The sequence below is a fragment of the Cyrtonyx montezumae genome, unplaced genomic scaffold (genome assembly GCF_038088225.1).
Source record: "Cyrtonyx montezumae isolate F1298 unplaced genomic scaffold, pur_monq_1.0 scaffold_39, whole genome shotgun sequence".
Taxonomy (NCBI): Eukaryota; Metazoa; Chordata; class Aves; order Galliformes; family Odontophoridae; genus Cyrtonyx; species Cyrtonyx montezumae.
The window spans coordinates 1,281,275-1,302,769 of NW_027072044.1; the positions used below are offsets into that span (position 1 = coordinate 1,281,275).

General features: G+C 55.7%; 2 protein-coding genes across 6 annotated transcripts; one reads left to right on the top strand and one right to left on the bottom strand.

Annotated features, from left to right (window-relative positions):
* The first annotated feature begins 301 nt into the window (after positions 1 to 301).
* On the top strand, positions 302 to 3,358 carry FGF22 (fibroblast growth factor 22). Of its 3 annotated transcripts, none has more exons than XM_065745956.1 (3): positions 302 to 580; positions 2,883 to 2,986; positions 3,134 to 3,358. In XM_065745956.1, the coding sequence occupies exons 1-3, from the start codon at positions 349 to 351 to the stop codon at positions 3,326 to 3,328; spliced, it is 531 nt and encodes a 176-aa protein (XP_065602028.1). In that variant the 5' UTR covers positions 302 to 348; the 3' UTR covers positions 3,329 to 3,358. The 3 variants fall into 3 exon arrangements, with proteins under 3 accessions (XP_065602028.1, XP_065602030.1, XP_065602027.1); XM_065745958.1 differs by having other exon boundaries at positions 3,137 to 3,358; XM_065745955.1 differs by having other exon boundaries at positions 2,883 to 3,358.
* Positions 3,359 to 6,318: 2,960 nt separating this feature from the next.
* Positions 6,319 to 15,106, bottom strand: RNF126 (ring finger protein 126). Of its 3 annotated transcripts, none has more exons than XM_065745942.1 (9): positions 15,020 to 15,106; positions 11,860 to 11,918; positions 9,993 to 10,056; positions 9,267 to 9,508; positions 8,594 to 8,662; positions 8,445 to 8,514; positions 8,122 to 8,215; positions 7,380 to 7,495; positions 6,319 to 7,037 (listed from the first exon to the last, which is right to left on the bottom strand). In XM_065745942.1, exons 1-9 carry the CDS (start codon positions 15,092 to 15,094, stop codon positions 7,026 to 7,028), a joined length of 801 nt encoding a protein of 266 aa, XP_065602014.1. In that variant the 5' UTR covers positions 15,095 to 15,106; the 3' UTR covers positions 6,319 to 7,025. The 3 variants fall into 3 exon arrangements, with proteins under 3 accessions (XP_065602014.1, XP_065602012.1, XP_065602013.1); XM_065745940.1 differs by having other exon boundaries at positions 6,319 to 7,150; XM_065745941.1 differs by lacking the exon at positions 15,020 to 15,106 and adding an exon at positions 13,809 to 14,003 and having other exon boundaries at positions 6,319 to 7,150.
* Between the last annotated feature and the right edge of the window lie 6,389 nt (positions 15,107 to 21,495).

Here is a 21,495-nt window from a genome sequence, read left to right on the forward strand (position 1 = left end):
CCTCGGGACTGTGCTGCTCTGCGGTGCTGTCGGCGCCCACGGGGAAACCGTGCCCTGAAGCGGGACCGGAGGATGAGGACACTAGGACGGAGGGCACTGAAACCCTTCGGGAGCCTTTCGGAGAGGGGCCGGGAGCGAAACGGACGCGGGGACAGCCGTCGGGGTACCCCCCACTCGCGCGGATTTATGAATGAGAGACCCCGCCCCCCCCCGGCCCAGCCCCGCCCCGCCCATTGGCCACTGCAGCTGCCGCCCGCGCCGTCGGGGCCGCTCGCCGGTGGCCGCGGCCATGGACCGGAGCCGTGCAGTGACGCGCTGCTCCCCGGCGCCCGCCCGGCGCCCGCCGCCATGAGGCGCGGGGGCCCCGCCGCTCTCGCCGCCTGCCTGGCTGGAGCGCTCGCCGTGTTGGCGGGACCGGGACCGGGCAGCGCCGTCTGGGGCGGCCGGCGGCCCCCCCGCAGTTACGGGCACCTGGAAGGCGACGTGCGCTGCCGGCGGCTCTTCTCCGCCACCCGCTTCTTCCTGCGCATCGACGGCGGCGGCGGAGTGGAGGGGACGCGCTGGAGGGAGCGGCCGGGCAGTGAGTGGGGTCGGGGCCGGGACGGGTGCAGGAATCGGGACCGCCCCATCCTCAAGTGGGTCCTGGAGCCGAGCCCCGACGGCGCGGAGGATCGGGGAGAGCCGGGTCCCGCTCTGCCGCTGTTTTCCAGCCTCGCGGGGAGGGGCGCTGCGCGGTGTCCTCCGTGGGCAGTGCCACGGGTCCCGCGTTCCGGCGCTGGCCGGGGACAGCCCCGTCCGAAGCCGCCTGACCCTGCTGCCCCGGGGGCTCAAGTTGGAGCTGCTGCTGGTTTCCTCTCAGCCCAGAGTCGGCAGGTGCACTGACACCGCTGTCCTCATCCATTGTGGGCCGAAGGGATCCGTCCCCATCATTTCCCATCAGTGCCTTGGGAAGCAGAAGGGCTGAGAAGGAGGAGGGCGGATGGAAAGGGCTCAGAGGCAATCTGCTCCCAGGGGCCATGAGTGGAGGGGACCACGGGGTGTCCTACTGGCTGCAGAGCAGCCGTGATTCCTTTGCAGCCAGAGTTACTGGAGGCATCTGGGAGCAGTGCAGGTCCCTGTGAGCTGCCTGGGGTCTGCATGGTGGTGCTCAGCCTAGTAAGAATTCAAGCCCCACAAGCAGGGATTCAGTTAGGACAGCACCAGTGGCGACGTGTGGCCACGGCCCACCTCTGTCTCACACCAGAGAAGATGTCACCCACCTGGAGACTGCTTGCTATGCTCAGCTGCAGCAGAAGGGAGCCCGGCCCAACCGGGACAGCTGCTCATGAGGAACCCTGTCATGATACCAAGAGCTGCTGGGAGCCCGGCTAGGCATGCTGCCAGCTCCCCCACGCCTTCCCTTGGTCGTGTGGCAATAGGGCCTGGCAGGCTCCAGGCTGTCACATCAGGCTCGCTCTGGTTATTGGAGCTGCAGATAACCCATGCCTGGGCTGGGCTCGGGCTCTGCTCCCCAGCCCTCCTCGCAGCCACCAGCCCAGTCCTGCCAGTGGCTGGACTAGGGCTTCCCTTCCTTGTGTCCCACACCCAGCCCAGGGCTGGCCTGGTGTGCTCTGAGGGGTTGAGGAGAGCTTCCCGAGTTTCCTCCCGGGCCCCATCACAGCCTGCATCGAGCTGAGCGTGTTCCTTGGTACCTGTCTGCTCTGCCCTACTGAGCGAGACGGGGCGCTGGGAACAGCAAAGTGGGGTTATTTTTAGAGGAGCAAAAGAAGTCCTTTGTTATAAATAGCAGCAGCTCCAGACAGCGATAAACTGAGATGGATTTGCAGGCATTTTCTCAGCCTTCCCCCACGGCTGCTTGTTAATGGCGTTGCTGTGCTGGGACATGCTGGACCACGCCAGGTCACTGACTGTGCTGAACATCCCCCCTCAACATCATCCCGAAGCACTCAGCACTGAGCTCTCCACGCTGCTCATCTTGTCCTCGTGCCACATCCCCTCCCAGCAGCATCACAGTGGCTCTGTGGAAGCGATGCCTCCGTGATGGTCAGCCTGCAGTGGGAGGGGGTGAGGCCTTGCCGAAGACCCTGCCCAGAGGTTGTGGCACTCTACGCCACCCAAAGCCTCTGCGTGTCCTCATCCCCATCAGCAGGGCTGTGGGGCTCCCCACGTACAGCAGGGCTGGGGTCAGGCTGACAGCTCTTGGTGGTGCAGAGGAAGAGAGGGAGGAAGAATCCAGAGAGTTCCTGGCAGTGCTCTGGGTGTTTCCACGCTAAAAATCCACCTGGTCTGACCGCATGCCTTTCCCATTAGCGGCTCTGACCGAGATCCATGGGCTGGGTGCACGCAGCTTTAGTCGAGCCCTGCTGTGGGGCCAAGCCCAGGGCTGCCCCCATAGTGCTGCGTCCTGCAGTCCCCACCCAGCGTCCGTGCTGGTCCCAGCCACGTGAGCAGCACTGGTGTGCACGGACAGCACCTCCAGCAATGGGATGAGCGGTAGAGGAGCTGGGCTGGGTCCGTGGGGCTTCACAGCACGTTTTGAGCAGTGGCTCGGCTGCTGATTCAGGGAGAACAAACCCGAGGTGAGCACAGGGGGCAAAGGCTGACAGTTGCTTCCAGGCACGCGGAGCTGCAGCTTGGCCTCATTCCAACAGAGCTCTGCTCCCGGGGGCAGCTGGGCACGAGGGAGGATGGGAAGAAAGGCCAAATCCCTCCCGGATGATGGGGTTCAACACGCAGCCCGTGCTCCGTGCCATCTCTCCATTGGGACAGCATCCATATTTCCCTTCGACGGGGAAGGTTCTGCAGCGATGCTTTGCGGGCTGTGGGGGAAGGGCCCTTCCAGGAGCTGTCCCATCTCACCGCAGCGCTTCCCTGTCCCGCAGGCATCGTCGAGATCCGCTCGGTGCGTGTCGGCGTCGTGGCCATCCGCGCGGTGCACACCGGCTTCTACCTGGCCATGAACAAGCAGGGACAGCTCTACGGGTCGGTAGGTCAGGCACTGCCTCCAGGGGTCAGCACTCGAGGTGCGGGGCAGAGCCGGAACGGGGTGGTGGGAGTAGGGGGGAATCCTGCACCCACTTGGGACCAGCGCCCACGCTGCTCCCGCTGCTCACCCCCTTCCCTCCTCTGCCAGAAGGAGTTCAGCCCCAACTGCAAATTCACGGAGCGCATCGAGGAGAACGGCTACAACACCTACGCCTCGCTGCGCTGGCGGCACCGGGGCCGCCCCATGTTCCTCTCTCTCAATAGTAAGGGCAGGCCACGGCGAGGGGGCAAGACGCGGCGGCAGCACCTCTCCACCCATTTCCTCCCCATGCTGGTCAGCTGAGCTCAGCAGCGTGGCTCCCGGGCAGAAAAAAAAAAACAAAAACAAAAAACAAAAAGAGAAATGGGGGGAAAAAAGGGCTATTTGATATATGTATATATCTCTCTCTATATTTTGCTATTTATTGTTTTGGTTTTTAACTGCACGGTGTGGAGGATGGATGTGGAAGGAAAAAGGTCCGGACCCAACACGCAGCCGTGTGGTGACAGGGCTGTGCTGGGGCTCTGCTCAGTGTCCCTCCTCGTGTCCAACCTGAGGCACGCACCCACCGTGGATTGGAGCTGCTGCTACCCTGCCCTCCTGACAGCATCTCTGCAAGGGGACAGCGGCTGTGGGGCTGGGAGATGCTGAGGGCTGTGTTTGTTTGGTGTCTGAGCACTTGTGGAAATTAAAGCTGTGTTTGCAGCAAGGGGCAGTGAGTCGTGGCAGTGCAATGCTGGGTGCTCAGCCTTGAGGGGCTGCTCTGGGTTGGGAGCTACAGCCCCCTGTATCCTCCCTGCTTCTGCCACTCAGCACCTGAGCCTGTGGTTAAGGACACTCTCAGCCCTCATAACCATGGGAAAAAGCAGCAAGGGGTGTTTCAGGGATGGAATGGGAGGAATGGGCTGAGGGAGGGGAGAGTCCTGGATCCCAGGACGCTGCGGGGTGAAGGTGTACGAGGTGAGCTGTAGGAATGGCAGCTGCACCCTGGATGAGCATCCCCTGTGCTGCTGAGGCTGTGGCCCCACTCCAGTCCCTCCCAGCAGATGGGGATGGAGCTGGGTACTGGGAGGTGACTCCAAGAGCATTGCCCCAGGCACCACAGCCAGAAATAGTGCCCGTTCCTCCAGGCCAGGGCACGTTCGTGCAGTGCCTGCTGTGCCACACTGTGAGAGGCGATGCAGCGTGGGTCACCGTGTCACATCAGACGCGAGCGATGGCCCGAGCTCAAACCACCAAACTCGTTCCATTTCTTACCAAACCAGCTCCCAGGGAGCCTGTGGCAGGAGGGAGCAGCCCCTGCAGTAACTGTCAGGACTGCAGTGGGCACCGGCCCCCGACCCCAGGAGCTGCAGCACCCACATGTTTCACTTCGCCCATTTGAAGCCCACTTTGAGCATCTGACGCATGGGCACAAACTGCAGCGGGACCTTTCCCTCCTGCCTCTGGGATCCGTCTGCCACCACCTGCTCCTGAGCCTGGGATCCCAGCAGCAGAAGCTCCTGGCTCGACCTCTGGCACAGGATGAGCCCTTACCCTGATATACCAGTCCTGAGATAAACCCTTGTCCCAGAGGCATCCGCCTGCGAGATCAAAGCAGCTGCAGCACAGCCTGGTTGAGCTGGCAGAGCCAACGACAAAAACATTCCAGGGCAGTGGCTCAGTGCTGCCTGTGCCTCCCCGTGCCAGCCCCCAGCACCTTTGGCAAATGGCAATGATGTTTCCCCCAACAAACCTTCCCTTCTCTTCTGAAACGATTCAAGAAATGGCACACAACACCTTCCCTCTCCTGGGGGGAGGCACAGTTCTTAGGAAGCTCTGGGACCTGGGCAGTTCTGGATCCCCGTGGGTTTGCTCTGCAGTTCTGCCATCGTGTCCCCATTCTGTGACAGCAGCGGGGCAGAGTCCAGCTGTCCCTGCAGGGTCAGCAGCTCCTCCATTTCTCAGCCTCATCCTTTTCCTGCTGCCCTCCCAAAAACACCGCAGCCACATCTGAACTCCTGCTCTTGAGTCACCAAAGAGACAAACAAGTGCAAGAGCTCAGGGTAGGCGTTGGGACAGCCGGGTCACTGGGAGATGGCAGACAGCTGTGTGAGGCAGCTGGCACTGCACAGGGCCGGGCTGCACTTGGCAAAGCTAGCCCAGCTCTTGCCATGCTCACCCAGTGCCATCTGGGCCCAATAGGAGGGTATGGGGTCAGGACTGCATTCAGAGCCCAGACCCCCCAGCACCCCCACGTGAGGGCCTCTGGGTCCCAAAGGCCACAGTTACTCAGCCCAGCACACAGCTAGGAGCACCACGGAGACCTTCAAGCAGCTTTACCCTGGTGCACCCTGCTTTGCTTGCACCAGGAGCACACGGCTTAAACCCTCCCGCGTGCACATCCTGCTCTCATTGCAGTGCTGCTTCCCACAGTCGGTCTGCGATGCTGACAGAGCCCCACCTGAGAGAGCATACACAAAAGAAGGCTTCAACCTCCCCAGGAGACAGCCCACAGCCACCAGGAGACCCAGCCCTCTGGATATGCATCAGTCCTGGAATAGCATGGGTGTGGAAAACACGAGCACAGCGTTCCCACATCACCTGACCCACAGCGTGGGGTGCACACCACCTCCACGAGCAGCAGGGTCAGAGGGATGCACTGACTGCCTCACAAATCCCCACGGCAGAAGAGGCAGCAGCTCAGAAACCTCACTCCTTCCTCCCTCCTGCCAGCACCACGTGGCAAGGAGCCTGGTTTACGTCCCCACCTCAGTCCAGGTAGAGGCACTGCCACCTCCAGTCACATTCCTCTCATTCTCCAGTCCCCAGCTCTGTCACAAACTGCCAAACACACCCAGGTATTTTGTCTCTCTCTCCTTTTTTAATCAGCTGTATTTTAAGTAACTTCGAAATACATTTTTCTTTCCTCCAAAACCTTGATTTTCCTGTACGTCATTTGCTCACAATGAGATCTGGCTGGTCCTTGCACGGATGCACGCCCAGTCCTGATGTCAACAGTGGAAAAGTCTGTTCAGAACTGCAACAGGGAGATGTAAAAAATAGAAAAGAGCAGGCAAGCACGCTTTTAGTTGCAATCCTGCAGCCAGCCACCCAACAACCCACAGGCTGGCAATGCACAGGAGGGGTGCTGGCCACACTGAAGCCTGGAGCTCCCAGCACACCTGCACTCAGCATGCCAGGAGGGCTCAGACAAGCCCAGCCTGCCTTTGGGTGAAACCAGGCTGCTCAGCACAGCAGTCTCTGAACACCTGACCCTGTAAAGTCTTCCTCAAATCATGCATAATGTCTCGTTGAGCTGAAACGTCCATTTATTTAAACAGCAGTAATAATTTAAAATTATAAAAACCCCTTTCAGTGTCGAGTATCAGAAGGGCAAGGTTGTAAAGAAAAAGAAATGGGGCTTGAGATGGGGGGAAGGGGAGGGATAATGGGGTCTGTTTTGAGAGTTCATGTTCTCAGTGACAACTATTTGCCCTCCCCAGATGAAGATCCTGGGAGGGAGGCAGTATCATTACGCTTTCATTTTTAAGATTTCAATCTCCAAAGCAGAAGAGATAGCATCTAAGGGGAGGTGGAGGAGGAGGAAAAGCAATTAAAAAAAAATTTCAAATTCAAAACCTTACAAATAACCTTTCCATTCAGAATTGCAACCACTAGCTCAGTGCCTCAGGTTTCCCATCTGTGGAGCACTGCAGCCTCTCACTGCAATTGTTAAAAAGTCCAGGTGGAAAATGGATGAATTTTATTAATAGACAGAGCTCTTTCCCCATGACAGAACTTGAGGCTTCTCATCTCTGAAGGATCCAGAGTCTCCGTGTCTTCAGAACTCAAAAGGGAATTCTGGGGGTGCTGCTTCCCCCTCGCTACCCTCCCCTTGCTCTGCTCTGGAAGCCCCTTTTGCTGCTTATGTTGGCTGGGGAGGGAAGAAGGACAATTGGATGGGACCCCAGGGACAGAGGGTTGGATTAAGATTCATGAGTTGTTCGATGAGTTCTCGTTACTTGGTGAGCTGGAAGAAGAGGAGGAGGAGGAGGATGAGAAATTCATCCCTGTGAGTCCAGGGGGGTTTGTAGCAGTGTTTTGTCCACTTAAGCTCTTCCTGCACACAGGACACGTGTCATGCTTTGGAGGGCAGACAAAAAGAAAACAAACAAGAGAAACAGGATTATAAACAACACAGGAGCAGATCTCAAGAACAAGGCTAGGATTACTCTCCTTCCCTCTGATCAAAGGCTGGCTGTGCTCAGGCCTCGTGATGAGGGTGTAAAAAACATTTACAGAGCAGAACAGTACCACCAGAAAGCACCCAAGTGCTACAAAAACCCACGAGACCCACTCAGAAGGCACCAACCTGTTCCAGCCAAGGGACTATACAGCTGTTGTGGAATAGGTGATTGCATGGTAACTGTCGGACGTTCTCCCCAACTGTATAATCTTCTTTACACACAGGGCACTCTAACCCAGAATCTGCACCATGAATGGGAAAGCAAAACACAGCTAAACACCAAAGCAGAAAACCAAGTACCTGACTCACCCTCAGGAAGGTGATCCCATCACCCTTTTCCCTCCCAGACTGCTCTTGCAGCTTCTGCTCCCTTCCCTGCTTCATCTTTGCACGGGGAAGGTTTGCTGCTTTGCAGTCCCTACCACCAACATTCCCCCTTCCACTGTTCTGAGAGTACAACTGCACAAAACATTTCAAGGAACAGACACACACACACCCGTAACAAAGCAACTAGTGTTTGATTTGCATCTGCCCAGCTAATAAACTCTCACCCAGCTTACAGCAAAGCTACGGACAGCACACCCCAGCACGGAGCTGCAGCACTGCCCCAGCAGTGTGCATGTGCTTTTCCAACTCTGTTCACACTGAATTTTTGGAACAGACCACCTCCCCAGGGCAAATCCATTCAGTCTACTCTGCCCTTTCTTCTGCACGAGTACAGCAGAGGGCAACAGCTCAGCTTTCTCCCCACTTCGAGATGTTTTAGGCCTCGAAGGTAACAGCAGACAGTTTAAAAATCACAAGCAAGTGTTGAAGGGAATTTTCACAGACCTCTTTGTGAACAGTTCGCTGGAGGAGATATACACACCTACGTGTTCCTGTGTGATCTGTACGGTGGGGAGGGCCTGGATCTTTTCTTTGTCTGCTGGCGGTGGTCCAGTGTTTTCAAACTGATTTAGTAACTGAAAAAACAGCACGCCACAGAAGGCAGAAAGATGTGAGCTCAGCAGCACAGAGAATCGGTTCATTTACCAAACCAAGGCACCTGAATCCAGCATCCCCTGTGCTGTGGATCCCACCCCCCATTTCTACACCTTCAGTGATTTGCTCCCACTGCAGCACGATGGGTGCCCACCCTTTTGCAAGCACTACCCACAGGGACCTGAGGCACCACCATAATGCTGACTGTACCTGTGTGATAATTGCATCCAGGCCGTTAGCACCCCAGGCATAGTCCATTGGATTTGAATGCAAGACTCCCCTTCAAGAATAAGAACAGCAATTAAATTCAAGCTGAAGCATGAACCATCTCAGAAATGAACAGCTCAGCTTCAACTCACCAAGGACCGAGTCCTAAGTTTGGTATTGTTGTAGGTGCAATAATACCATTGACCAGCTGCTGAATGATTCTGAAAGACAAGAAAGCCAAGATTAAACAAGAATTTGTTTAATCAGTCCAGAGATCTGACATGGAAAGTGGCTAAATACAGTCACATCACCAAAAGGAAGAAAAGAAACTGATTATTTATTGACAAAGAAGACTGAATGTGTTATCTGGATGGAATAATTTCTGACAGAGATGGCAGAGAGTCTCTCCAGGATACTTCTAAAGGCACTTCATTGTTGTTCTCTGGAGTTTCACCTTGTTTTTCCTCACCGTATGGTATTTTCACAATACCCAGCAATGACCAGGAAATGGTTTCTCAACGTGTGCTGAAGGCTCACAACTCCCAGCCTCACTGCAGCCTGGGTTGTTCTGCTCGTGTAGAAAAGCCCCTAAAACTCAAAGCAAGAGCTTGGCAGGCTGAGTTGCATCCTGATATCCAGATGCATGAGCTCCCAGAGGACAGAGCTGGGCACCCATGAAGGACAGCCACGCCACTCAGCCGCATCTACAAGCAGCCTTAGGGAGAACACAAAGCAAGAAGGAAGAGCCACGGGCTGATGGGTGGTGAAATCATCAATGAAAGAGAACGAGGCTTTCTGCATGAGAACAGTGGCAGCAGTTCTTACCCCTCCAGTGTGGGAACACCCTCGTGCCTGCCAGCAGCACGCCGCGTGGCGAGACGAGCCCGGGGCTGCCTCGCTCCGTACCGGTGCCGGGACTGATGCTCTCTCTCCCTCCGGTTCTCAGAGTCTCTGTTGTCTTCTGACTGCACATTGGACCCAAACGGAATCTCAAAGCCATCATCAAAAATGCCAAAGGCAAACTGGCCGTAGCCCTGAGGCAAAGTGAACAAGTGCTGATCCACGTTCTGGGAGGGAGAGAATTCAAGAGCGGATTTGTAATGAGATCAGAAGTTGATCAGCTTTCACTAGTGGTCTTCCCCCAGCCTCCCAACAACGACTTGTCTCTTCAGAGCCCTTGTTTGACACAAGGTGCTCAGTGCTGAAGTAGCTGAGGGAGGAACAGAAACTCAGGCTGAAACTACAAATGAATGCAAGAAAGAAATACAACTTCCCTGGTTTCTCTGTAGCTGCTGCATGCTACTGCATAGTAACACAGCCAGACAGCTCTCTAAACCCCAGATCAGTTCCCCTCACAACAACAACAAGCTACAAATGATGGTCCTGTGAAAATATTACGTGCAGAGATTTTAGGAGCAGCAAGTAGATGCCACTAATACCTCCTTCCCTGTATTTAGCCAAAATCTAGGGAACATTTAAACAATATACCAATGGAGACACCTCAATTCAACAGCCAGAAAGGAAACCTTCAAAGAAATAGAGAAGACTTACCTCAAAAGGATGCCTATTCTGATCACTGGTTGAAGCAGAGGAGCTGGTTTCATTCTCAGTGTTCCTGAGAAGAATGAAAGCATTGCTGTGTCAGAAGGGTGCTGTGAAAAGATTTTCCCAGCAGAGGGAATCGAGGGACATGAATGTGATGAGCAAACAGCAAAGCTGCTCAGTAACAGCACATAGGAAGTTAGTCAGAGCTGAAAGGAGCCACAGAGGTCAGTTCACCTGCCCTTCTGCTCTGGATCACACAGAAGTCAGCCTGTCCCCAGATGCTCATTTTCTCTTTGTCCCTAGGAATTCTCATTTTTCACTCTCTGCAACCCTCATTACTCACACCATCATCCATCTTTCCCCACCCTTTTAGATTCCATTTTGATGAAGTTAGGGAAAAGTGAGTGATCCTTCAAGCAAAGACTCCCTGCACAATCCACCTCAAACAAGTCAGCTAGTTCCCTGGGGCACCAAGAAGGGAAGATTTAAGGTACAAACCCTCACCACTATGACCCAGATGTGCTTAAGTCTAATCCTGAATCAAAAGAACTTCTCTACTGCAGAAGCATGTGACCAAATGGGACAGATTTAAGAAAAACTCTTAATGCCACCAGGCTTCTGCTTCTGGATTGCTGCATGAACATTTACTGCTCATGATCTAGGTCTGTGTTTTGAAATTATAGGTAACAAAACCCATAAGGTTCACCTATTAAGAGACTCCCTCCAAGGTCACAGCCAATCATCAACACAGGAAGGATTAGCCAGGGTTGACTTTTCATCTCTGAGGTTCGTACAGAGAGACAAAACACTGCCTTCTCAGTACAGAAACATCAGTCTGTAGGTGGTCTGAAGACCCCCTCCCTGCCAGCTCTAAGAAGATGCATCTGAGACACATCTCAAGCTGTGTGTGTGCCAGCCTGACTCCATGCTGTTCAGTCTAACCACTGACAAATGCATCTGAAACACTGGGACTCTTACTCTTGCCTATTCTGACACTGTCAGAGAGCAATGCCACTACTAAGTCATCAGTAAAACATGTGAATACAGATCTCAGCTGCTTCAGTGCAGAGTCCAAAGTCTTAGTCAAGGTGTAGTGCTATTAGTACTTCAAACCATGCTACGTACAGTCCTCAGTTTGCAGATTCCTTTTCTTGGTCAGCTGGAAAGGAACAGTTCAGCAGTAAGGGGCCTACAAAGATCAGCAAGACCAACAGCCAGACCTCTTCAGGGCTATCCTGAAGTTAGAACCTGTTATTGAGGGCACTGCCCAAGTGCCTCTCAGACACTGACCAGCACACAGCACCAGCCACCCCTCCAGGATCCAGCAAAGAAAGTTGGCCTAATGCCCTATCTGAACCCCCTCAGCACAGCTTTGTGCCACTCCCACCGTTGATGAACAGGGAACAAGCCTTCCTCAGCACTTCTCCTCCTCAGGGAGCTGCAGAGAGCAGCAAGGTTGCTCCTCAGCCTCCTTCCCTCCACACTTGACAACCCAGGCATGCTCAGCCTCTCCTCACAGCACATACCTGCCAGCCCTTTACCTTCCTCCTCTGGATGCATTCAAGCATCTTAATATCCTTTCTACGTTATCATTGCCCAGATGACTCAAAGCAGTTAAGAGCTATCACATGCCATGAGGAAAGCTTCTGACACCTTTTCCTGTTTACTTTGGATCAACACACTCCTCCCACCCTCACCTGCAGAGGTAGCCTACACATATTAAGCACTACATAACCACAGTAAGGAAAGAAAGGCCAAATATTGGCCAGAAGAACCAAGACCTGTGTAGCATGTGGCACTGCCTTTTACCCAGAAAAAGAGCAGAATAGGTTTGAATTCACCCTAGCAATGGCCTTTGGAAACAGCACATTACCTTGGCTCTTCAGGAAGCTCTTCAATAAAACCAGATTCACACCGTGGGCAAATGTAGTCCTAGGGGAGAAGAAACACTGAATGAGGAAAACAAGCCACGCTGTGATGAGAGAACATCACCTGCTATGACAGCTCCCAGGAACCCAGCACATCTCCCAAGAAAGCCATCCTGCACCATCCTAAGCAGCAGCTTTTTCGTGCGTGTGGATTAGATGCAATGTGTCACATTCCTACCCCGTGGTGACACCGTGGTTCACTGTTACTGCACAAATAACCAGATCAGAGAGGCAGTCAGCCTGAAGCTCTCCTAGACCACATCAGTCTTACAGCAAAAAATAAATAAAAGCCAAACAAATAGCCCACCTTGTACTTGTTAGGAAGGGAACCCTGCTCAGATTAAGATACTTCACTGAGTAATTAAGCACAGTCAGAAGAAGTCCTCTCATCACCTGGTTGGCACTTCTGTAACCTAGTTTTAAATTCCATTTAACTTAAAGGGTAAAAATGGTTTGGGCAGCCAATATAGATAGAATAGAGCTATCATGAAAACTCTTAAGTACATCCACCACCAGTACGACTTGGCACGGGTGGCAACAGAGCCAAAAGGATCCCCAGACCACCTGTCACCACACCAGGAAGGGGAATTGTGAAACCTGAACCTGCTTTGAACTTGGATTTATGTAAGATGTGGATAATGCTAATTGATCCCCAGTACAGACAAAACATTAGGTAACACGTGATGCAGTTCAGAGTGAAGTGAAAGCAACCCAGAAGAGGAGCACTAAAACACTGCCCTTTAAATATCTGTGTGTTTGCAAGGCTTCCCCCCACCTCTCCCAGAAGGCCAAAGCATCCTAATGAATGAGACAAGAAGGGAATCGTGGGCTAATTACAGCATCGTTCTCACTTGGGAAGAGCTTAACGGAAAGCCATCCTGATGCAGTCCAGGGTTCCCACCCCTCAGAGCTGGAGGACACACAAATGGGTCATTCTGCAGCTCACAATACCAGAATGTCACACTCCCACGCTCAGCCCTCCTTACAGAGAGCTACTGCCACTCCTGTGGCTTTTAATACTGAAGGCTGAATATGACAGAATAAACAGCCTGTGTATTCGGAGCAGGATTCCCCAAGAGTTTGCTACAGTCACTTCCCTCCCTCCCCCCACAGTTCTTGGTGTCAGCAAGGATTTTATACTTCACGAGCACGCTTGCAGCGAGAAGAAACCCAGAGCACTTCAGCTCACAAAAGGGAATTACTGGGCTGTGTAGCACAAGGTGGCCACATGAGAAGAAGTGACACTACTGAGTCACAAGAGGAAGTGACAAATGCTGCACTCAGCCCCAAACTGAGCCCGGTTCAGGGCTGCCCCAGTGCAGGACTTGGGAGACACAGGACCCACAGTGCTGCAGCCTCTGCATGGAAACTTTGCCCCCGTGTCACTGCTGCATCCCAGTTGTCCTAAGGCTCAAAGCAAAGTCAATGGATTCCCAGGAAGAGGAGGGGATGACAGCTACGTGGGTTTTTGTCTGTTAAAACATCTGGAACCACTCCTCAAGGCAACGCAGGCAGAAAACAGAAATAAAACCCAAGCAAAATGCAGCCAGGCCAGAGAATCACACAGCTCTGCTTCTGTCTGCCCAGCAAAACAAGGAAGCAGCAGGCACCCTCCACTTACAGGACCTAGAGAAGCTGCTGCTCCCTCCTCTGGGCAGGGCTCTTTAGGTTGGCAATTGTGAAACCACTCAATCTAGAGCATTTACACAATGCTTCATTTCAAGAAGGTTTCTGCACCAAGTCACCAGAATACAGGAACTCCTGCACACTCTACAGGAAAACACATCAATTACCCCTGCAATAACCCCCTGCTGGTTCCCTTTTCACCCACACATCACAGGGATGAATTATTAGGCTCCACACACTTAAGAAGCCAGCCATGCAATCCTCTCACCTCTCCCATATAAGGGAGTTGCATGGGTTTGTTTTTCCTTTGTTTACAGACTCTGAATGTAGAGATCAGCAAATTCCTTTGCAACTGGAACAGCACAAATGTCACAGTTCATTGTTTCTCAGGTTGTTTGAATGACTCCTTCCCCAGCACATGCTACGGTACCCTCAGCAGCAAGGTCTGCAATCAGGAAGTAAAACTCGGATCCTGAAACAAGTCAGTTAATTATCTGCTCGTGAGATCTGCATCAATGAAAGGAGCTGTCAGCTCTCTGCCTGGTGCTTGCTACCGGATGTGCTCTGCCAGCCCAAGCCCAACACAGGGCACTGGAAAACAAAGTACTGCTGCTCCTGGATTACAGCCTTTCAGCTCCTGAGCCACTTTCTCCAGCCGGGCTGTTTGCTCAGCAGGAGCATATCAGCAGCTTTGTCCTCAGACTCCAACACACATTGCTCATCTGCTGCCGAGACCCACTCTCACTTAACCACTGAGAGACAGCAAAAGGACACATCTCAAGCCCAAACTCACCAAGTCAAAGCAACCACGGTAAATAAAACCACAGACACACACGAGTGCGGCGACTTTTAAAATACAATGAATTAAAAACAACAAAAAAAAAACCCGCAACGACTCATTCTGCCAAGACTCCAGGAAACGGTTCAGGACAGACTCGGTAACACCAGTGGGATCCCCACGCCAAAGCCAACCTCTGGCAGCTGAGCAGCCCGGTGTGCGAGGCGGCTCCACGCGGCCCCTCGTCCTGCAGCAGAGCCGGGCTCCGCGCAGAGCTCACCTCCTGCCTGCCTGCCCCGCACCGCCGGTTCCCCAGTGTCACAGAGCCGAGGTTCCGCGCGGGCCGGCCCGTATCCCCGGCAGAAGCCTCGAAAGGCTCCGGCCGAAGCGGCACAGCCCGAGGCCTCACCCCGCAGAGCCACAGAGCGGCAGGGGACGGCCAGGTCCGCGGAAGGAAGGGGGAAGGAAGGAACGTAGGACGGTAACGGCGCTCCCCGGGCCCGCCCGACCTCCCCGTCCCCATTCGCATTCCCCTCCCGCTCAGCGCTCCATGACCGCCGCAGTCCCCACCGCCCCTCGGCCCGGCCCGGCCCCCCAGGCCTCATTCCCACGTGCCCGCCCCGCGGGGCTCCTCCCGACCCGGCGGTGCCCCGCGGTTCCCCCGACCCCGCCTGGCCGCGCCCGCGCCTCCTTCGACTCACGGGAAGGCGTGGAGCGATCTCGGCCGAGCAGCAGTGGCAGAAGAAGCGGCCCGGCTCCGGGGAAGCCTCCGCCATCTTCCCACCCCCCCCGCGCCGCCCCGCCCCGCCCGGCGACGCAAGGAGGAGAGAACGGTGGCCGAGAGGGGACAAAAAGGCTCGGAGGCAGAAACGCGCGGAGTAGGCGGGGGCTGAGGCGAGGGAGCGTGGCTTGGGTAAGAGGCGGAGCCATCCCCCATTCCCGTTCCAGATCTGTGCTTTTCATCTTGGTAATAAAGACTAATAATTACTTTAATAAAGACTAACGATTACTCAAAAGCCGAATAATTTCCTTATTAAAAAAAAAAAAAGAAGAAGAAGAAAGACCTGGGGAGAGACTGAGCCCATCAAAAAGACGGCAAAGCGGTTTTCCTGTGAAAATCCCCCATTTTCTTTAAAGATCGGCCCTGCCCCTGCCCCACCGCCTCGGGGGAGCTGCTCACAGCGGATTTGAGTCACCCCAAAGGCAGCGGTGGGGCGGCTTTCTCACGGTGCTGCAGAGCAGTGACGACGGAGGAGGTGGCACATCCCGAGTCTGCACGGGCAGGAAACGTCGGGGAGAGCAGAGTCCTGATGGGGGAGAAATGAGGGGAGACGGGAGGAATGGGTGGAGTGGGGTGGGGTGGGAGGGGAGGGGAGGGGATGGGAGGGGAGGGGAGGGGATGGGAGGGGAGGGGAGGGGAGGGGAGGGGAGGGGATGGGATGGGAGGGGAGGGGAGGGGAGGGGATGGGGTGGGATGGGATGGGATGGGATGGGATGGGATGGGATGGGATGGGATGGGATGGGATGGGATGGGATGGGATGGAAGCACCTCTGGGCTGCATCACAGTGGTGGTGGGGATGAGTGTCCCCCTGTGACCCCAAACCAAGGATCTGGATTCCCAGGAAGCTGGGAGCACATCAGCCTCACAGTGAGACCTGTGGAGTGCAGGAGTTGGGGGGGAAATGGCACGGGGCTGGCGGCCACCCCGTAAGCCTGAAAGAAACCTTTGCGGGAGAGGCAAAGAGCATTGGTGCCGCTGTCAGGAGGAGGAAGAGGAGGAGGAAGGCTGGTTTTCACATGGGAGCAGGCCCCAGGGCAAGGTGTGTTCCTGCAGCCGGTGCAGATGTGGTGCCACGTTCCCAGGGTACCCGGTGGGGCTGGGCAGGGCCCGCGGCCACCTCTGCTGCCACTCGCAGTGCCCGGCAGTGGGTGTTGGTGATGAGCTCACCTCCTGAGACGTTACTTAATTCCAGTGGTGCCAGCATGCCAGGGGCTGGTGGGGGGCTGCCATGCGCTCCGGCTTGTGCACATGTATACATGCATATGTGCATACCCGTGTGTGTGCATGCATGCATGCAGTGCTGGGTCCTGGACCTGTTGCTCTAAGGGGGTTCAGCGGGGTGAGGATCCCCAGCACCAGGGGCTCTTGGCATGAGCGTGCCCTGCAGGCAGGAACTTCTTTAATTAACAAAGTGCAGGCCGTGGATAAAACCCTGTGACAGAGGGATTTGCTGACACGAGATGTGCTGCACGGAGATAAAGCCCAGACATATGGATGTTGTTCTGTGCAGACATTGCACCGTGCAGACGTGTGTCTCCCAGCACTCCCTCTCTCTGCCTGCCCCATCTCCTGCTGCTCTGCTGGGGAGGGAGGGTCTCCTGCTCACAGCATGCCCCATCACTGGGGGTGGACCTTTAGGAAGGGGCAGGCAGCGCAAACCAGCAGAACCTGGGTAGTTTGGGCTTGGTTTTCCTCTCTGTTCCCACCCCCCCCAAGACATGGGCAGGTCATTTTCTATAAGGACTTGGCCTCTGGGCCCTGTCTTCTTATACAAAGTGGTTGCTGGAAGGTGATGTCCTCTGCCTGGCTCTCCTCACCCGCCTGTGTCAGTGTGGGGACCTGCGGGCAGCTCCGGGCACAGCCCAGCCCCGCTCTCTCATTGCTCCCCGAGTCCCAGCACCTTCCTGAGCCCTTCCTGCCAAGGGAGAAGAACTGGTGCAGCTGGTCTCCCTGCTCCTCTCCACCCAGATTGTGTATAATTGCTTATTTTAATTAATATATTGGAGGCCACTCAAAGGAAAGCGGCGCGATTTGCTACAACCACCGCAGGGATCGTCTGCCAGCCCCAACCCATTCGTGTCACGACGGATTTGAATCGGCCTTCTTTTGAATTCCCTCACAGACAGATCAGACGATTTGCATCCCCCACCTCGCCCTCCCTGGCCTGTCTGGGGCTGAGCTCTGCACCGCAGCACAGCCCATGGCATCTCCTCTGACCACGTTCGGTCCCTGCTGGGACCCCACCTGCTTCCAGAATCTCCTTGGGATGGAGGAAAGTTCCAGCTCTCAGGGGACTGCTTCTGAGCTCCACCCAAAATTTCCCTTTTTTTTTTAAATTATCTTCCCCCCCCCCACACCCTCTTTTTTTTTTTTCCTTTGCTTTTCTTTTCCTATGCTTAATTTAAACCATTGTTTTTCAAGGGCAATTTTAATGCGAAAAACATGCTTTTCCTACTAACTGCGAGCCTGGGCTATGTAAGCAATCAGTTTTCTTGTCTGAGGGGATCTGTGGGGTGGACAGGGCTCTGCGGGAGGCGTGGGACCACAGTGGCTCTGCCCCTGGCTGCCCGCAGTGCATGCACACCTCCCACTTTGGGCTGGGAAGCGTTCCCCCATCCAGCTCCCCTGCACCCCGTTCAGACCCGCACGGCTCCGTGACGTTTTATGGAGCTGTCAGCTCTTCCCTGCGGGCAATCTTTGCTCTTTCCACAGCGGCGGACGAAGCACTTCCACTGGGGAAACCGCACGGGCAGCTGAGTCACGGCTTGTTTACACGGCGTGCCCGTGAAAGGTGCTCAGAGAAGTGTGTCACCGTGTGGCGTGGGGACCTGGGGACAGCACGGCCAGGCTGTGCAGGCCAAGGCACGGAGAGAGCAAAGCGTGCAAGGGGACAGCTGCACGTGTGCACAGGTGGCTTCATGCGTGCATGCACCTGAGTGTTTGCCTGCTCCATTTCCTCGCAGAGGCATCCCCTGCGTGCAGCAGGAGGTGAAGCCCTTAGGGTCCACGAGGCTGTGCAGGGCTGTGTCAGGAGCATCCCCCTGGCCCCAGCAGGTGACCTGAGCTCATGAAGGGGCTGCTGAACGGCTGTGCCACCCCACGCTGCCCGCTGCACCTCCCGGGGCTCAGACAGACATGCGGGCAACAAGATTGTTTTGTAAGGAACTAATTAAGGCAGCTATAAATCTGTGTGTGCATAGACGGGAGAGATGAAAACCAGAGCCAACTGCAGGCCATAGACAAGAGACATCTGTTCTTTCACTCAAGAGGGAAACGCTCTCCGTCGCACACAGCTCCTTCTCGTTGGCTGCGCGGGGCCCCGGGACGGCCCTGCTCCCCCCACGCTCCCTCTTCCTACCTCCCACGGAATCACAGAATAGCTGGGGCTGGAAGAGACCCTAAAGCCAATCCAATCCCAACCTCGCTCCCTTTCTTCCCCTGCTGGAAGGAAAGAGGCATCAGGACGAAGCCCTGAAGAGCACCGGGGCAAAGCTGTGAGTGCTGCCCTGCAGGATGCTCCCAGAAGCTCTGCTGTGCTTCGGTGCAATGCTGAGCACAAGGAGCAGGAAAGGGGAATGAGTCCCTCCCTGGGGGGAGGACTCCCAGGGTCACAGAGCTGGAGCAGACAGCTCACACCCAACTGCAGCCAGAGTGTGTGCTGAATGCATCGCTGCCAGCACGCACCACAGGGCGCAGGCAGCAGCGTAGATTGAGGCTTTAATTAAGCATTTGACACAGTGCCTTGTGAATTCTTAATTAAATCAAATTGCCTGTGATATGAGGGATTTTATGACACACCGAGGGCTGGCATGAGCGGCGGCAAAGAGCAGCAAAGCGGGCTGGGGGCTGCGAGGCAAGGCTGGGTCCCGAGGGGCTGGGCAGCAGCGTGGGAGCAGTGCACAGGCCTCTGTGCAGCACACCAAGGATGCTGCAGCAGGAGCAGAGCTGGGAGCTGGGAGCAGCACGTCAGGCTGGCGGAAGGGCAGGAGCATCTGCATGTGATGAGAACACGCACGGTGGTGATCAGATCTGCAGGGGCAGGTCTTGGGAAGCCGAGCACCCCGCGCCCCTCCCCGCACGCAGGCTCCCACCCTTCCCTCTCATTTTGCAGAAGTGGAAGTGTCCCAGTAACATGAAACGATTACTGAGGTGAGGAGCATCCAGCTCAGCACTTCTTGGCATTTGTTCACGGCTTTTCATCTTCAAAGCTCCTCGCAGCCATTAGCAAACTGCTAATGCAACCTTCCTGTGAGATAGTGCAGGATCAAGCAGAGGAGCATTATCTTGCCGCAGCAGATGGGGAAACTGAGGCTCGCAGTGGTGACGCTGCTGCCCCAGGCACAGGGCGAAGCTGCGTGTCAGAGCTGGGGGTGGAGCGTGCCCGACCAGGCATCGAGGCACAGAGTGTTCAGCCCTGTGCTCTCTTCCCCAGCGCCGGTGATGCAGCTGTGAGCAATACGTAACTCTCTGGTTTGCCTGGCTGGAGCTATCCAGACACGGCAGAGAAAATCCAGCCCCCTGGGGCAGCAGCCAGCAACTCACCTGGCTTTACAGGGAGGGAAACTGAGGCTGGGGTCAAGCCTCACCCTGGCCCTGCTGCATTCTGGTGCTCAGCAGGCAGCGAGCCAGCCCAGCACCCCGACAACCCCGTCCTGGGGGTACACATGGGTGGTGCTGCTTGCACAAGGGCTGCTGCAGTGGGGAGGGTTGTGGGATGCTGGGGCCTCCTGCTGTGCTTCAATGGGGAATCAACATCTGGAACCCCACAGGACTCGTCCAGAGCCTCCCAGCTACACCCACCCACAGGGTCGATATGAAACCTCTGCGTTTTTGCCTGTGCCCTGACCCTGGGCCATGGGAGAGACACTTCTCAATTGACTGTCTTCTTGTAAATTGCAGCTCTAATCGGTTTAGCAGAGTTTAATTAGCCTGAACTGATGAGTGAGGCGAGATTCCCTCCTTAAAGGATCCCGGCAGTTCAGGAGAACAGAGCCATAGCTGCCTCTTGAACCTCAGCCTGAAATCTTGCTTCAGACCAAAGCGTAATGGGAAGCCTCCTGACCCAGAACAATACCAGCACCCAGACAGAAAAGGTCAGATGTGAGGCTGCCATTCACTGCGGCTGCAAAGAGCTCTTTTGTCCCAGCTCTGCCCTCCACCCCCGAGCCCCACGAGTGGGCTGATGATTCTGGCTCCCAATCTGCATGGAGCTGAGCTCCAGGACAGCAGTGGGGCCCTAAACCTGCCCCAGTGCTGCACCAGGGCAGCTTTGTCCCACGGTTCCCAGTCTTCCTTTCTCTCCCCTCACCATGCTAGTGCCACCGTGCTGGCTCACAACTGCCACCTGCCCCACTGGTGGGTGCAGTAGGGGATGCAGTGGGGCACCCTCAGCTTGCAGCAGCCTGTTCAGATGGGTTCTGCTCCCAGTGCTGCTTGAGAACCAGCTCTGTCCCCTTCCCCACATCCATCTTCTCACAAACAGCAGTGTCTCCTGGAGAGCAGAGCATGGTGTGATCCTGAACCCACAGCACAGTGCTGCCCTTCGTCACTCAGTGAGGGAAGAAGGGGCCTGACTTGCTCCCCTCCTGGCCTCCAGCTCCTTCTGTCCCCAGCCAGAGTGCAGAGCCCAGCTGTGCTGCTCCTTCCAGATGTGGCGGCTTGGAGAGAGGTACGACCCCTTCCCTGCCAGACACTCCAGTTGTGCAATGCTGCTCTCCGCCAGGGAAAATCCCTTCTTGGCCTCTGTGAAGCTCCTCTGACATCCATGAGCATGTGAGCAAGTGCATCACTGCCTGCTCTCTTATCGAATCCAGCTCGGGGATTTGGCTCCCCGGCCCTCTGCCCTTACATGGGCAATTGCTTGCAGTGGATGGCACATGCAGCTGGGGGCACAGAGATGGGATCGAGGCAGGGTCAGCTGCCCAGCCTGGAGCCAGCACCACGCTGTGAGCCTGTGCTCCCTGGGCTCCCAGTCCCCTCCATCCCTCAGGGACAACAGACGCCTTGCTGTGCCCCACGGCACACGCTCTGCTTACAGGCAGTGTGGCATTTCAGGCCCCAAGGGCTTTTTCAGCGTTGCTCTACAGCTTGCACAAAAGCCAAACCCAATTCTACACTCCCTGAGGGTGCAGAGGGAGAAGAGAAGGGAGACTGATGGCGGTGGAGAGCCGGCAGCTCCCCATCCCCATTCCCTGGCAGGGAGGGATGTGGCAGTGGCAGCAGACACGATGTCCCTGCCTGTGCTCCCGCTGGCATCACACCCCTCTCCGGCTGTGTGGCCACTGCTGCTCTGTGTCTTGCTGGACCCAAACTGCAGCCAGTCAGATCTCGCACCAGAGAGATCTTTTCATGCCGTGCTGGCATCAGCTCGGAGCGAGGCGGCCGCTGCCGGAGCA

What these genes read in the sequence shown, in the direction of transcription:
- FGF22 (XM_065745955.1), top strand. Translation starts at nt 349, where the DNA reads ATGAGGCGCGGGGGCCCCGCCGCTCTCGCCGCCTGCCTGGCTGGAGCG. An exon ending in CTGGAGGGAGCGGCCGGGCA is followed by an intron (nt 581 to 2,882) that starts GTGAGTGGGGTC and finishes CCTGTCCCGCAG; the next exon opens with GCATCGTCGAGATCCGCTCG.
- RNF126 (XM_065745940.1), bottom strand. Translation starts at nt 15,094, where the DNA reads ATGGCGGAGGCTTCCCCGGAGCCGGGCCGCTTCTTCTGCCACTGCTGC. An exon ending in GAGCTTCCTGAAGAGCCAAG is followed by an intron (nt 10,057 to 11,859) that starts GTAATGTGCTGT and finishes CATTCTTCTCAG; the next exon opens with GAACACTGAGAATGAAACCA. An exon ending in TAGTCCCTTGGCTGGAACAG is followed by an intron (nt 7,151 to 7,379) that starts GTTGGTGCCTTC and finishes TGCCCTCCAAAG; the next exon opens with CATGACACGTGTCCTGTGTG.